The sequence below is a fragment of the Pteropus vampyrus genome, unplaced genomic scaffold, assembly GCF_000151845.1.
Source record: "Pteropus vampyrus isolate Shadow unplaced genomic scaffold, Pvam_2.0 Scaffold479, whole genome shotgun sequence".
NCBI lineage: Eukaryota > Metazoa > Chordata > Mammalia > Chiroptera > Pteropodidae > Pteropus > Pteropus vampyrus.
The window spans coordinates 288,483-304,612 of NW_011889260.1; the positions used below are offsets into that span (position 1 = coordinate 288,483).

The 16,130-nt window shown below is 39.6% G+C and overlaps 1 protein-coding gene across 1 annotated transcript in view; it reads right to left on the reverse strand.

The window, feature by feature from the left end:
• Window positions 1–10,028: 10,028 nt before the first annotated feature.
• Window positions 10,029–16,130, reverse strand: part of PIP5K1B (phosphatidylinositol-4-phosphate 5-kinase type 1 beta) — a 289,811-nt gene continuing 283,709 nt past the window's right edge. The window contains exons 14-15 of the mRNA XM_023524590.1: window positions 13,332–13,449; window positions 10,029–10,430 (exon numbers count right to left, since the gene is read on the reverse strand). Coding sequence (XP_023380358.1) covers window positions 10,425–10,430; window positions 13,332–13,449 — 124 coding nt within the window. The 3' untranslated portion in view covers window positions 10,029–10,424. The remainder of the gene's footprint in view (window positions 10,431–13,331; window positions 13,450–16,130) is intronic.

Here is a 16,130-nt window from a genome sequence, read left to right on the forward strand (position 1 = left end):
CCATTTTCACTTACTGGGAGAAAGAGAAAGAAAGTGGCTGTAAGACTTGGTTTTGGCATTGATTTATAACTGCTCCTCATGAGAAGGAACACAAAGCACATTATTTCTCCCAGTGACTTGTGCCTGGGAAATGTGCAGGTCGAAGTGGAAGTGCATGAGGTTGGGATTCTTCGGCAATGATTAGCACAGCATACGCTTCTCTGGTGGATCTGCAACATGTTAATTACATCAAGGCTTATCACGTTCCTACTAAATAATAGCACTGGTAGGGACTTGGAAGGAAGCAATGCTGGCTAAGACACACTTCTGTCCTTCACGTGCACAGGGCTTTGGGGATGTGCGGTGGTATTTCAGGCCTGTAGCCAATCAGAGCAACTTGAATATGGTTTTGAACTCATGAATGCTGTGTTCAGTTTAAAACACTATCCCTGTGGCCGGAGAGTAAAATATGTCCAGCAAGTATTTTTCCTAAAATAATAACCATTTAAGGTCAGAGGCAGCTAATTCAACCTGTGAGAGTTGTACTAAAATATATATGGGGAAGCGGTACTATGTTCAGTCTTTAGAGACAGACACTAGGTTAAATCTACTGATTTCCTAATTATTACAGCTGTAGGACATTATGGAAATTACTTAATCTTTGTATCCTATTTGTTTTATCTGTAAAGTAGGGGCAATAAACCCCACTTTATAGGGGAGTTCTAAGGGGTAAACTTTTCTATGGAAAGATAGTGTGTGTGTGTACACATATATGTATACACACATATACAATATATAAAACTTACATACATATCATTTAGCACAATGCCTGGCATATGCTAGTGCTCCCAAAATAGTTAAGGAGGTTGGAGCTGGATCAGAGATCATGTGTTCCAACACCTTTATTTGGAAGCTGAAAAAGCTTGACTCCAAAAATTATTAGGAGAAAAACTATGTCAGAAAAAAAGAAAAGAATTTTATTTAAAAATGAGTATTTTATCACATAATTTGAGGTTATTATTTGTAATTTTTATTACCACTTTGTTTAATAGTTTAGATTGTTCCCTCTTATTATTTGTTAGAGATTTGCCTACTTAAATGCACAACATGCTTAAACTGTTATTCAGAAATCATCTTTCAGGAACAGCCTGAGTGTTAGGTGTTGTGAGCTACAGCAGTGGGCAAATGGAAAATTGCCCACATCTTCAGGAGAGATGTCTTTAAGGTGGACTTTATTTAGGCTCAATTTTATAACTTTGATGTGTGCTGCATCAATCAGTGACATAAAACTCACATAGAATGATAAGGCTAACTAGATTTGAGGCCTGCTTTCTTAAAACCAAAAAACAAAAGTAGCTGATGGTTCTGTTCCGCTGGTCCTATAAATCACAAATCGGGTCTGTGTCTGGTCTCTAATGCCAGACTGAGAGGAACATTGACCAATTTGAGTCATGCCTGAGAAGATCCACCAGTAAAGGGCTCCAAATCCAGGACCTCATGGGAATGGCTGAAGACTTGGACTTTTTAGTCTAGAAAGTAAGACGAAGAGATGGGGCATAATAATCATCTCTGAATATCTGAAGGCTATCCATGGGAACAAAGGATTAGATACTAGTTTAGTCCTAGGACACCTGAAAGTGTGACACTGTCATCAACAATATTGGCACAGGTGGCCATGACCCTCAGGTTGGGGGTTGAACTACCATAATGCATGAAGTGAGTAGACAGGTGAAGCTTCACTCCTCCCAGTCTCCCTCCACATCAAACATCCTGATACTCACACTCATGTCCTCCCCCAGCACATGGGCCCAATCTGCCATTTGTTGAGACCCAATGAGTGAAACTAAAGGGCTCCAAGACCAGAACCTGGATAAATGTATGGAAGCCAGGTTTGCTTTAACCTGGAAGTGCTTTCTAACCAGAATAAAGAAATAAGTAGTCACTGAAGGAAAGGCAGTTGCTATCACTGGGAGTGAAGCTGAGGCTGACTGGCCTCTGGATAGAGCCGAGGCAGAAAGCTCTATGTCCTATACCCAGCACCCCAAAAGGCACTTGATACGTGGTGGCCAATGGAGAGGTTGGGAAGTTATGGCTGGGCTGTGTCAAATAATCACAAAGTTCCATTTCAACCACAAGATTCTATTAAATACTGCTTGTAAATTTTCTTGGTAGTTTACATTTATTTTTTTATTTTAGTATAGTTGGTATACAATATTATATTAGTTTTAGGTGTACGGTATAGTGCTTTGACATTTTTATACCTTACAATGTGACCACCCTGCTAATTCTAGTAATCATCTGTCACTATGTAAACTTGACCACAATATTATGGACTATATTCCCCTTTACTACTTTTTCACTCATCTCCCTCCTCTCTGGGAACCATCCCTTTGGTCTGTTTCTATGAGCTTGTTTTCATTTTGTTTTGTTCATTTGTTTTGGATTTTTAGATTCCATATGTAATTGAAATCATATGGTATTTCTTCCCCTGACTTATTTCACTTAGCATAATACCCTCTAGGCACATCCATGTTGTCGCAAATGGCAGGATTTCATTGTTTTATTGCCACATAATATTCCATTGTATAGATGCACCTCATCTTCTTTATCTATTCATCTATTGATGCGGATACCTAGGTTGCTTCCACATTTTGGCTATTGTAAATAATGCTGCAGTGAGCACAGGGGTGCATATATCTTTATGAATTAGTGTTTGGATTTCTTCTGATAAATAAAAGAAGTGGAATTTCTGGGTCATATGGTAGATCTATTTTTAGTTTTTTGAGGAATCTTCATGCTGTTTTTGTTAACTTATTGGGGTGACATTGGTTAATAACATAAGTTTCAAAAGTACAATTCTATAATATATCATCTGTATATTGCATTGTGTGCTCACCACCCAAAGTCTAGTCTCCTTCTGTCACCATATATTTGACCCTCTTTACCCTCTTCACCTTCCTCGCACCCCTCTTTCCCCATGGCAGCCACCATATTGTTATCTGCATCTGTGAGTTTGTTTGTTTTGTTACTTTGTTTTATATCCCAGATATGAAGGAAATCATGTTATTCTTGTCCTTTTCCATCTGACTTATTTCGCTTATTAGCATGATACTCTCAAAGACCCATCCATGTTGTCATAAATGGCAGTATTTCATCCTTTCTTATTGTTGCTGATTAATATTCCATTGTGTATATGTGTACTATATCTTCTTTATCCATTTATTTATTGGTGAACACCTAAGTGCCTTCTATATCTTGGCTATTACTTGTAATGCTGCAGTGAACAAAGGGATGCCTATATCTTTCAAATTAATGTTTGTTTTCTTTGGCTAAATACCCCGAAGTGGAATTATTGGATTGTATGGCAGCCCAATTTTTAATTTTTTTGAGGAACCTTCATAATGTTTTCCATGGTGATTGTACTAATTTATTATCCCACCAACAGTGTATGAGGGTTCCTTTTTCTCCACAAATCAACAAATACTTCTTATTTGTTGATTTATTGATAGCCATTCTGACAGGTGTGAGGTGATATTTCATTGTGGTTTCAATTTCCATTTCCCTGATGATTAGTGATGTTGAGCATCATTTCGTATGTCTGTTGGCCATCTACATGTCACCTTTGGAGAAATGTCTATTCAAGTCCTCTGCTCATTTTTAATTGGATTGTTTGTACTTTTGGTGTTAAGTTGTATGAATTCCTTATACATTTTGGATATTAACCCCTTAATGGATGTATCATTTGCGAATATCTTCTCCCATTCAGTAGATTGTCCTTTAGTTTTGTTGGTTTTCTTCGGTGTACAAAAACTTTTTAGTTTGATGTAATCCCATTTGTTTTTTAGTTTTGTCTCCCATGCCCAAGGAGATATATCCAAAAAGATAGAATGATGTCAGAGTTTACTATGTTTTCTTCTAGGAGTTTTATAGTTTCAGGTTTAACATTTAAGTCTTTAATCCATTTTGAGTTTAATCTTGTATATGCTGTAGGAAAGTGGTCCAATTTCATTTTTTTGCATGTATCTGTCCAGTTTTCCCAATGCCACTTACCGAAGGGGCTGCGTTTACCCCATTGCATATCCTTGCCTCCATTGTTGTAGGTTAATGGTATAAGCAAAGATTCGTATCTGGGCTCTCTATTCTAATTCACTGATCTATATATCTGTTTTTATGCCAAAGTACCATACTGCTCTGATGATCCCTTAGGGGTGATGTTCTTTTTTAACTACAGCTACCTCAGGTTTCAGCCCTAGGACCCCATGGAAGCAGGATCTTTTCCTGTCTGGTGTCTAAGCATCATCTCATTTTGGTTTCAAGTAGAAATTGTTTGCCAAAATCCCTCTGAGTAAAGCATTTTATCGTAGGTAGTAAGTCCCTTATTTCCTTTTCTTATACCAACTCCTGTTTCCATCAGCAATTCCTGAATTATTTCCCCCAGCCTTGCTCTATTTCCTTTCTATTTTTTATTGTCTTATTCTTTTGGCTGATGTTCCTTCTGTCGCTGTGAGAGCATCGACTGGTCCTGCCTCACCACTCATTTTAGTCTAAACTCACAGCATCACCAGCCATGCACATGAAGGCTTCACAATGCTTCACCCTGACTCTGGAGTCCCCTCCATCTCAGGGTCACTAGATTGCCCTGTGTTTGAAATTCAGGGATTTCTGAGGATGCAGCTCTGTGAAATCTTTTTTCTTTTTCCTTTTACCTAAGGCTCTATAGTTACATTTTATTATATTCATATCTACCTCAGATTGGAGGTTACTTTACAAGGCGCAGTCACTTGGGGATAGACCGGAGTGGGAGTTTTCGCCTTTGTCCAGTAGCAGCAGAATCCAAAAGCTCGCCATTTTCTTGGGAAGTGAAACAACTACACACGCTGGTGCTGTAGCAATCAGGACCCGGTGTATGAATGGAGTCAGACTGCACTGCTATGGGATTCCATAGATGCAGGGAACTTAAGAGAACCTTGGGTCCAAATTTCCTACCTTTGCACTTAAAAAAAATTATTTAGACTTGGAATGAGAGGTGAAATTACTCTTTCCCAAGGGCCAGGGACTGCAGGTCTTTAACCAATAAGCCTTGAGGCAGAAAGTGGGACTTGGAATGTCCTTGAAGGGTGTGCACAATTCTAATGAAAACTACCATGTCGTGACCGATCTGGGAGAATGTTAAAGTCTGAGGCGTTGGCAGCACATGGAGTGCCAGGCCTCCTGCCAGCCTCCAAGTGCCCTATCAAAGCATTCCATACCAACCAGCAGATAGATTCCTGATAAGATGAAAACAGACCCAAGAAAAAAGCTGGCACTCATCTTGGACATCTCATGGGATGAATTTAGGGTTATGGCCTCTCATTTCAAAACTGTTAATGCAGCGACAATATTGTAGCAGAGTTCCCTTTTGAATAATTTGTTTTCCAAAGACCCAAGGGAAGCCTGAGGGCATCAGTGACAATTCTACAGTGGACTTTTTAGCATGAGTGAGTTCTGCTAATTGTAAATCCAAGTGCCTACCTTATTGTCTAATACGTCAGTCACATAGCCCTAGGGCCGCAACTGAATTAATTCTGACCCCTGCTTCTGCCACATTAGGAAAATGTTGTGGGGAAGAATATGGGCCTAGTTTCATTCAAACAGAAGCACTGCCTTTGGATGAGGCCACTGGCTTCTCTCACGCATACAGAGAAGGAAAGCATGAGATGCCAGTGGCCCCTGGAAATGGTCTAGAGGGTCGGGATTAGAAGCTACACCCCCATCAAGCCTTTCCCTTCTCAGCATTTTTAACCATTATGGGTTAGTCTGTGCCTACCCCAAATTCATAAGTTCTAACCTCCCAATATTTCAGAATGTGACTTTATTTGGAGATAGGATCTTTACAGAGGTAATCAAGTTAAAATAAGGTCACTTGGGTGGGCCCTAATCCAGTACAAGTGGTGTTTTTATAAAAAGAGGAAATTTGGACACAGAGGAAAGACAATGTGAAGATACAGGGAGAAAATAGCCATCTACAAGCCAAGAAGAAAACCTAGATTTCCCTCACAGCCCTCAGAAGGAACTAACTCTGCTGACACCTTGATTTTGAACTGCTGGTTTCCAGAACTATGAGACGGTAATTTTCTGTTATTTAAGCTACCTAGTTTGTAGGACTTTGTTATGGCAGCCTTACAAAACGAATAAAGTAGCCATTACCGAAATTTAGGAAGTCAAAAAGGCTACATTTCAACTTTATTATACTTAATTCTATCCCCTGTAGGGGGTTACTTCAGAAGCTACAGTCACCTAGGAGCTGAGTGACTGTAAGGATGACCTGCCAAAGACTGAAAGTGAACAAAAGGCTTTTTCTACCTCATCTTTGTTGATACTTTGTTGAAGTTGCTGCCTAGTAGAAAGAACCATGTTCTGTGTTGAATCCCCAAACCGCCTGGGAGCCTTTTCAAAGAGGCTCAAGTGGAACTGGCCTTGATGGATTAGAAGGGCATACTTGAGTCCTAGAGAAGGTTAGTACCTGCAGTTTTGTGTCTGACTGTACCTGTAGCCTTCAGTTCAACCTGAAAAGTGGTAGGTGCTGGGCCTGTCAGAGGGAGTTGCCTGTGACATCTGAGTGATATGTCCTTGCCAAACGCGCAGGCACTGAGAGGCTACGATAAAGGACATGGGGTGGAAATCGTCTGTGGAAACACTCACTCCTAATTAGGTTTCAATTCAAGGACTTCAGTCACTTATCTCCCTTAGTCAGAGGTGCCTTCCTACCAGTAGGTGGCAGTAGGGTCTGCGGGAAGCAGGAACACAATCGCAAGCCCAGTTCATAAACTTGAATGTGGTAGGAGGCTCTTAGGGTTCGCCTCAGAATCAAGTGCATTTTTTCTCTAATGTAAAGCAAAGCTAGCTGAGAACCATCTTATGGGGGATCCTGGGAAGGGACACAGCTCTCCCTTATATCTAGCACATCTTCCTTGGACTCAGAGGCTCAGACCTGAAAGATCCTATCAACCAGTTCAGTGCATCTCAGACCTGGATGTGTGGGGAGCTTTTAAAAATACCAATGCCCTGGTCTACCTCAGGGATTTTACTTCTAATACATGATATGACCCCAAAGATGAGTGTACCTCTTAATGCATTCATTTATTTTACACCTTTTTGTGAGGATCCAAAATAATTTGGAAATATCTACCCAACCTCACAGTGATTTAGCCAGGGAGATGAAAAGTGAATAGGAACGTGGGACCGTGCATGGTAAGAAGCAATTCACAGGGCCCTGAGTAAGGCAGTGTAGTTGGTTGAATAGTGAGCCCCCCAAATTCATGTCCAACTAGAATCTTGGCATGTGACCTTATTTGGAAATAAGGTATTTGCAGATGTAATTACATCTATAAGTTAAGATAAGGTCACACTGGGTTAGAGTGGGCCCTTAATCCAATGACTGGTGTCCTCATGAGAAGAAGAGAGGACACACAGAGGCACAGGGAAGAAGGCCATGCGAAGATGGAGGCAGAGATTAGTGTTGCAAGTCATCGCCAGGGAAGATGAGGACCACCAGAGCTGGAAGGAGCAAGGAAGGATCCTCTCCTAGAGCCTTCAGAAGGGACATGGCCCTGCCAACACCTTGGTCTAGGATTTCTGGCCCCCAGAACTGAGACAAATTTCTGTCGTTTAAGCTACCCAGGCTGTGGTTCTTTGTTACAGCAACCCTAGCAAACTAACACAGGCAGAGACAAACCGAAGGAAAGCTAAGCCCTCACATCCCCATTCCTGAGTCCTCCTCATACCGTTCATCACATTCAGGAAGGCCTTATTTTTTATTAAGTGTACAGTACTTTATAAATTCTCCCTTCTGCCACATTTTTCCATTCCTTCTCAGATCCTAAGAGAGTGAAGGGTATGAATGATGACAACCCTATTCACTAGGCCGACAATATGATTTAAACTTGCTTTCCGTAAAATTCTCCTTTGTTTCCTAATCTGGTTCCTCTTGAGTTTGCTATTTGTTTCCTGCAGGCTCAGGGCCCAGTATACCAAGTTCACATCATCAGAGACTGTTCTTTGTCAAACACTCTTTTCCCGAAAGTTGGAAAGGCTCAGGAGGCTAGCAAACACTGGCTTCTTATGATAAGGGAGGATACGGAAATAGAAATCAGAAAGAGAAGCAATAAAGGAGATAAGGGAGAGTCTGGAGGCAGCGGGCAAGAGGAGAGAGGCCAGTGTTAGGAGGCAAAGAATGGAAAATTATGGGGCTACCTGTGGAGGGCCTGGATGTGATAAGAGACTCAGGCAAGTTGCAGAACAGAACTGGCCTCAAAGAAGGTGGAAATCAAGCTGGCCTGTGAGGCCACAATTCACTGTAAAGCTAGGACAGAACAAAAAACTACCAAAGCCTTACAGGCTGTCATTCAATTGCTAACTTTGGGCCTAATTTAACTGAAAAGCCAGTATACCTTTATAACTCCAACTCCAATTCCCTAAGCTAATTTTTAAACAGTAGTTTAATACTGTTTTTTTTTTTTTTTTTTTTTTTTTTTTTAATCCTATGGGTGACTGCCTAATCCAGACCGACAGGTTGCCTCATTAATTTGAAGCTTGTGTCTCTCGTTTCAGTACAGGAATTACTTCTAGGTGCCATGGGGCTCAGGCAGTGGGATTCATTCTTTCGGCTCTTCCCTATGTCTTAGAAATATAATTGGGTTAATGACTTAAGGGGGTCAAGCATTTCTGGGAATGAAAAAGGGCCCTATTTAGCCCTTTCTGAAATCTTCTCAACAAGTAGTCGTATGGTCGAAGGAAGTGGCATTTTGGTTAAATGTCTTACAAGCTGAAGAGCAGCATCTTTGGTTGGTAAGGAATCTAGTTCTCTGCTGAAGCAACAGAATTGCCACTGTTTGAAATAAACACCCCTCACATCAGCCAACACTGGCTCAGACAAGGAGTGATTAAAGAGATCTGATACTTCACATTAAATCATTAACCTCAATGCCAATGGAATCGAATCCAGAAGTGCAGTTTCCTTGCCAAAAAGTTCCACTAAATTTTCTAAGACCCCTGTGACCTAATTTAAAATGTTTTTCTTCTTTTTCTCAAGCTTTTCCCATGCATGAGAGTATGATAAGCTGTTAATTCAATCATTTTCACTTCTTTGCCACCCTTCTTTCCATGATCAAAGAGTATTATTAACCACCCTAAAGACACATTCAATAATCAAGCTGTCCGACAGCTGCACATCAGAGTACTAATCTCCAGTACTGGCATGGCTAAGAAATGGCTTAACTATTTCTTTTCCTTTGCCCACAGCTACTTTTGCAGAGACACATATCTGGATGAAAGTACGTATTACTGAGAGGATGTTAAGATGGGAAGTAAGGAAAAAAGGGCACATCTCGAGACTAAAAGCAAGAAAGTCACTGTCATGTGGTAGCCATCTTTCAAATTTCTGTTATTTAAATAACAATATCATCTCCCACTTTCTCATCCCTCCCCAGCTAGTGACCCATGATATTTTCAGCTGCAATGGCTTTGTTAGTTGTTCCTCTTCCCATTGACACCAAATTGCATTCTATACCAGGCAAGGAAACGGCATTAGGAACTGAAATAACAGATACTGTGACAGCATCAGTGCCTTAGAATATCAGAGGCTATTCAAACAGTAGAATCTAGCTCTATTATGAAGACAGCATGATTGCCTATTTTAAATCAAGAGAGCCCGCTTATCTCTGTTGTATTCTTTTAAATACCCTAATCTGTGTCATCAACTCAAAATTCAATGGAAAACACATCTTTGGGCACTGGATAAAATCATCTTCTGAAATACATTCCTTGATTTGAATATTTGCAAATGATTCAGATAGCCTGGAACTCTGGAGCATGAAGGCGAATGGCCTTTTCAAAGCAGTGAGGATAGCTAGGAACATGGAGCCTGAACCAAATGTTTTAACAAGGACAATGGAACCATTAGCTGCTTTTTAAGGCAACCTTTCCTTTTAATTTTGTCAAATCACAGGAAAAAGCAGGATAGTTGGCCTAATTTACGTGCACAAAATGTGGGTGGATCCTTAAAAAGGAAATTTCGGATGTTATTTGGGTTTTATTATGTGCATAAATCATTTGGGTTTAAATATTTTTAAAGGGGTATAAACAGTAGTGTCCATTAATATACGAATAATAACACTTGGCGATTAGGTTACAACTAACAATAGAGAAAGCTGTATGGCAAGGAGGGAAACATTAAGAGAAATCCATGTTTGGTTACAGTACTGAACACAGTGTTACACAGAAGCCTCCAACTGCCCTTCCCATAAGGATGGCTGTGATTAAGAGGATTCTAATTAGGTTAAGAGGATGGAGAGACAAAGGTGTAGGCAAGATTGGTTTTCCCTTCTTGTGCTTTTCTTTTCCATTCACTCTTTCACAGTGTTGAGGAGTATTAAAACATCGAAGGGAGGGCAATGAGCTGTATCCTTTCAAATCTGGAAGAGCGTGCAAAATAAATAAAAATCTCCAGCATGAAAACACACCCTGAAATTACAAGTTAATGGTGCAGAACTTTCTAGATGTATTGCCATAAAACATAAGTTTAACTACTGTGAAGGTCTATGGTAGAATATGTGATGAAACAGTGAAATATAGAGAAACAACTGTAGCTACTCTGGAAAAACCTTATTTCTGCAACTCCTTGTAATTTAGAATAAGTCATAGCTGGTCAGAGCTGGATGGGGTCTTAGAGATGATTTCCTGATCCATTTTATAGGTGAGAAAGCTGAGGCCCCAAAAAAGTTAATTCAAGGTTGATGATTAATGAGAGGCAGAGATAGGCATAGATGCCTATTTCTCTCTAATTCATGTCCCGTCTGGTTCTGCAACAGGTGAAGGGACCAGGTTAAAGTACTAGAAAAACTGTTGGGGGGTACCATTTCCAGGAACCCATAAGGTTAAACTATTTTCCTATTAACACTAAGATGTTATTTCCTTTTTTATCCTCATTCCCTCTCATGAGAGTACAGCGGAGCACAATGATATTGCAACAATCTAATTTAGGAACACAAGAATCCAGCTTTTGTTAAGTTAGACATTAAGAATTGAAAAAATGTAAAATAATGCCACTCTTCTCACTAAATTTTTGTTCTGGAAAAGTTATTTTCATAAAAAACTTGTTTAAATTAACATTTAATAGTTATTGTGAATGAATTAATATTTAAAAATTTTCTCATTTTATAGTTGTTTCTCCAAATTTCACCAGACCAGTTTTTTTCCAGGCTTGATGAGAGAAATTTCTACTGTCTTGTGACTCTCTCCACAGCCTGACTCCCCTCTTCCTTTCCCTCAATGTTTGTGAACTGCAACAAAAGCTGTGCTGGGAAGACTGGTCAGCAGACCGCGGCAGCCAGCTCACCACCACCACCCTTTCTTTCAGTTCTAAACTCCCATGATTCTTTTTTTCTAACTGGTCCTCAAGTGCTCTCAATACAACCGATGATTAATATTGGGGCTTTTCCTTGCTTCTGAGGCAAGCGTTACCCTTTTCTGAAATGCTCTGCTTTTCAATATCAAAGACATACAGCAATAAAATTAGACACTACTAAAACCAAATAAATAGCAGTGTTCTCATAAATGAAACTGATAATACCAGGGAGGAATAACCAAAATGACTAATAAGACAATTAACTTTTCTATCAAAGAAATAAAGGATAAGGAATTGGCATCAGCAACGCCATTTAACTACCTTGTGATCTTGCAGTCCACTCAGGAGTATCACATGCCTCTGGTTGGTGCAAATCTGTCTTTTTAAAGATACTTACAAGTGCCATGAACCCTTAGCTCATGAAGATGAGATTTCACTGGGTCTTTCATTTCAGCTTTCCTGATTTCTACTTTCAGATGAAACCAAACATACTATGAAACCAAAAAAACATTGTATATTTTGTTCCTTTTTAATTCCCTATCTTTTTGGTTGTGGAGAAGAACCAGCTTTTCTGCAATATACTATACCTTACTGTTTTTAAAAAAGGGGGCAATGTGGGGAAGAGCATTGCTCAGTGGAAAAAAGTTCTGTGTGCCACAACCAGGATATTCAGGAGTTTAAAAAAATCCTTTCATAATGGTTGTGGGGGAGGGTCAAGAAAAGCCTCTCTGAGAAGGAGATATTTGGGCTGAGACCTGAAGGAAGTGAGGGAGCGAGCATGGGACAGTGAGATAGTGCCCAGACAGTAGCAGTAAATGCCAAGATCCTGAGGGAGAAACGTGCTTGGTCTGTGGGAGGAGTGCCAAGGAGGCCAGTGTGGCTGAAACAGCATCAGCAAGAAAGACAGAGGCAGGAGAGGAGCTCAGAGAGGCAGTGGAGACCCGACTGGTGTTGGGCCTTGCGGACTGTGGATTTTTCTCCAGGAGAGGTGGGAAGACACTAGAGGGCCTTGGGCTGAGGAGTAACATTTTGGGTGACTGATGTCCTGCAGAGTAACACTTGAGGAAATACAGTGCTAGGTTGGGGGATGTGGAGAAGCATAAAATGGGGTGTGGAGATGTGCTACCATGAGACAGTAGTGTTGATTCCCAGTGTCAAGCCTGCATACTGAATGATGTAGTGTACTGACTTGGGTTTTGCAAAACGTTAAGAAGTAGAAAATTCCAAATCACACTTTCCATTTCGTGAGAGTTGGTGCAGGTATTCAAGGACATAAAGAATGAGTGTGAGATGTATTTTGCAGAGAAAACAGTCTCCTCTATAGTCTAGCCATCGGAGTATCTTTCTAGGCCTCGTCTAACAATTCAATTATGCCTCTAGAGACAACTTGAAAGGCACTAAATGTGTCCACATGAATGCTCACTCGTGATCTTTCAAGCATCCTTGTGAGGTGGGCAGGGTGGTCATTATTTCCCTCCTCTGGCAAATAAGGACACACAGCTGGAGAGGTTCTTACTCCGATTACATGGCTGGTTGGTGACAACTGAGGGAGGGAGTGAGTCAAAGTTCTTGGTGCTGAATTCAGGTTCCTCCCACAACCTGATGCTGTACCTCAGGTTAACAATTTATCAAGGCAGTCATCCCCAAATGAAGATGATTCACATGCAAGGGGATATATATTCGAGTCAAAGAAGTCATTACTTTGGGCATAAAACTGAAGAGCCTCACTCTGCCCCAGCATTAGGAGATTTGTTCTCTTATTACATATGGCGATTTAGTATCTCACCCTAGATGTTCTTTGTGTAATGTTCTACACAATGGGAAAACGTGGCTTGTGAAAAGAGACACCATTTGTAGAAGTGATGGTACTACTTTTTCATTTAAAAACCAAGCACACGTGATGTAATCCAGGACCTCAGTCCATTTGTAAACTAGAAGGGAAGGTGAGAAGAAACTAAAAATCACTTACTAAATAAACATCGAGTACGGAGGCATTATCATCCTGCATTTCCAGAGCGTTTGGCTCAGAAGTCAAGTAGATGGTCCCCTCTTCCAAGGTAAATGTTGAACTGGAAGGTAACCCTTTACTGGAAAAAAAAAAATAATAATGATAACGAGCCCGTGACCTCCAGAACAAAATTCAAGGACACCTCCAAAGTTGTGGCTAAATAGGCCAAGATATGAAAGCTTTTGGGGATGAAAATAAATTGGGAGGAGTTTGAAGGAAATATGGTTAAGCCTGGAGATATGCTCACTTGAGTTTAATTTTTTTTTTTTTTTAAATCTTATCAGTAGTGAATTTTCTGTTTTGGTGTATGAAACATTTCTTCACATTTATGAGAGGTGATCTGTGGTCCCACACCTTGTGAGGGAGAATTGCTGTGAATCTAGAGGCCCACTGGCCATCTTTGTGAATAGTTGGTTCTCGCTGCTCATGTTCTACTCTCACAGTATTCATGCTTTGCTAGTTTAGAAAAGATAACCTTGTGCATCGTTAGCATTGATGATTGCTTTCCATTGTTTTCTCTTTCATTTTTAGTAAGAAATATTCAATTACATTCATGGTTCTCAAACTTCAGTGTGCATTAGAATCCCCTAGAGGGCTGATTAAAACCCAATTTCCTGGGTCCCACCTCCAGAGTTTCTGTCTGATTCAGTCAGTCTGAGGTGGAACCAATGAATTTGCCTCTCTAAGGAGCTCCCAGATGATGCTTATGCTGCTGGTTCAAGGCCTACACTGAGTAACAATGAATTAAATAAGTACAGAGCACTGTATTATGTGCTTTGTGAGGATAGCCTAAATGTGCCTTAGAACAACGATAAAAGCCAAAGGAATGTAATAACAAAAACAAGACAGTCATAATGAAGAGTCATTTATGAAAAGAAACAACCTTGTTTTGTCATGATATAACTATAGTTAACTGTTTAAGTAATTGGTCCATTTTCATATTTAAATTGAGAATTAATTTAAGGGCTCAGGAATGTACAATCTTTCCATCACTGAAATAAAAGTTAGTTAGGTTTTTAACCTGTGGAAATTTGCCATGTGATGGTTTTGCAGAAACACAATATCCACAAATAATGGTGGAAGAGTGTGATATTGGTGTTAGACAAGTTGGGAGAAGGGGCTGGCCATTGGCCACATGAAACAAATTTGGCAGTGGGCTGTGGCTTTCCCAGGGCAGTAGGGCTGAGAGCAGGAGTTGAGAAGACTTCACTCTCTCACCTTCCACTCACTTTTCCCTTTACCAGGTCTTGTCCCCCTCCTGAGATTAGCTCAGAGTTCACCCCTACCGAAAACCTCCATCTAAAGTCATCCTCTGAGTTTCTTGTCTGAGCCTCCTAGGTGAATGGGAGACGAGGACATTGTATTCCTCTGTCCTTCTCTAGTCTGGGAACCACACATAATTCCATTTCAGTACATATCTATTAATTGAAGATACACGAATAGATATCTTGACATTTTCAATATTAAAAAAAGTCAAAAGGATTTGTGTATCTTAGTAAATCAGGTTCTTTTATATCTTTTCCTGATCATAAAAGACAAGAGAAAATTGTGAAAATACAGACTAGTTCTAGGAGGCCGTAGGGGGATCTTCCACAGGTCTTCCATTTGGTGATATTCGAGCATGTGGAAGTCAAGGGATTAAAGCTACTTCACTTTTGGCTTGATACATTTTCTCCTAAATTCTGGACATGTAAAAAAAAGTCCTCTTGCTTTTCAAAAACACAAGATGGGTTATACAGTATGGGAAAGGGAGTCTGTTCTGATTGATTTTGAAGAGCAGGGTGAATGTGGCCTTTTCCCATTGAGCCGTTGACTTTATATTATAAACTACAAATTTCTTGGGTTAAGTAAATCATCAGTTTTCAAGGGACACTCTGAGAGGCACTGTGTAGCAATAAACATTGCTCAGGTTATTTTTTGGATTGAAACAAGGATATAGTTATGGGCCTAATATGACTTTTGCCTTTCAACTGTTAATATGCCATTCACTGCTCCTGTGGATAGAAAATGATTCTGCCTGGTGTTAAGCCTTATGAGAAAGATAAATTCTTTATTGACTTAAACAGCAAAACAAAAAAAACAAGGTGGCAGAAAATATGTAATTGTAGCATGCCTCTTGATTTTTATTTCTATTTTGGGGGGAGGTTTCATATTTTATAGGTAATTAAATATAATCTTAAAAATGTTTACCTTATATTCATATAATTAAAAATTCTCTAATGGCATCTGTTATTTTGTAAACATATAATGTACTTGATGAGACTCACAACCAGTTTTTCCCCTTCTTGTCTGAGTTTTTAGTTACGATTTTTATTTCCCTCCTAAGACTAAGGGTATAACCAAGAATATTCTATAATTGCTTTTCTTTTTAAAATTATTTTAATGGCATTACATGTAGTATAAGATTTAGACAAAAAAGTAATTCTGCTTTCTCTGCTGTCCTCTTGTGATCCAGAGTTCACCTCCCTAGAAGTAAAGCCATTTTGCAAGTATTTTTCAATCTAATATTTATCTTTTATTTTTGGAAACTATGAGTAAGCTACTAGCATGTTTAAAACAAAATTAAAATAGAAAAAACCCCCTAGAGTATTCTTCTGGATTTAACAGGTACATTAATGAATTATTTTAACTAAAATACAATATGATTACAGAAAAAATAAATACCCAATTTCCTCAGTAATGTATGGTCAAAATTTGATAAAATGTTCACAGGCATATTTTAAAAAAATGTTATTTACACTGTTTTTCACATGCATTAGA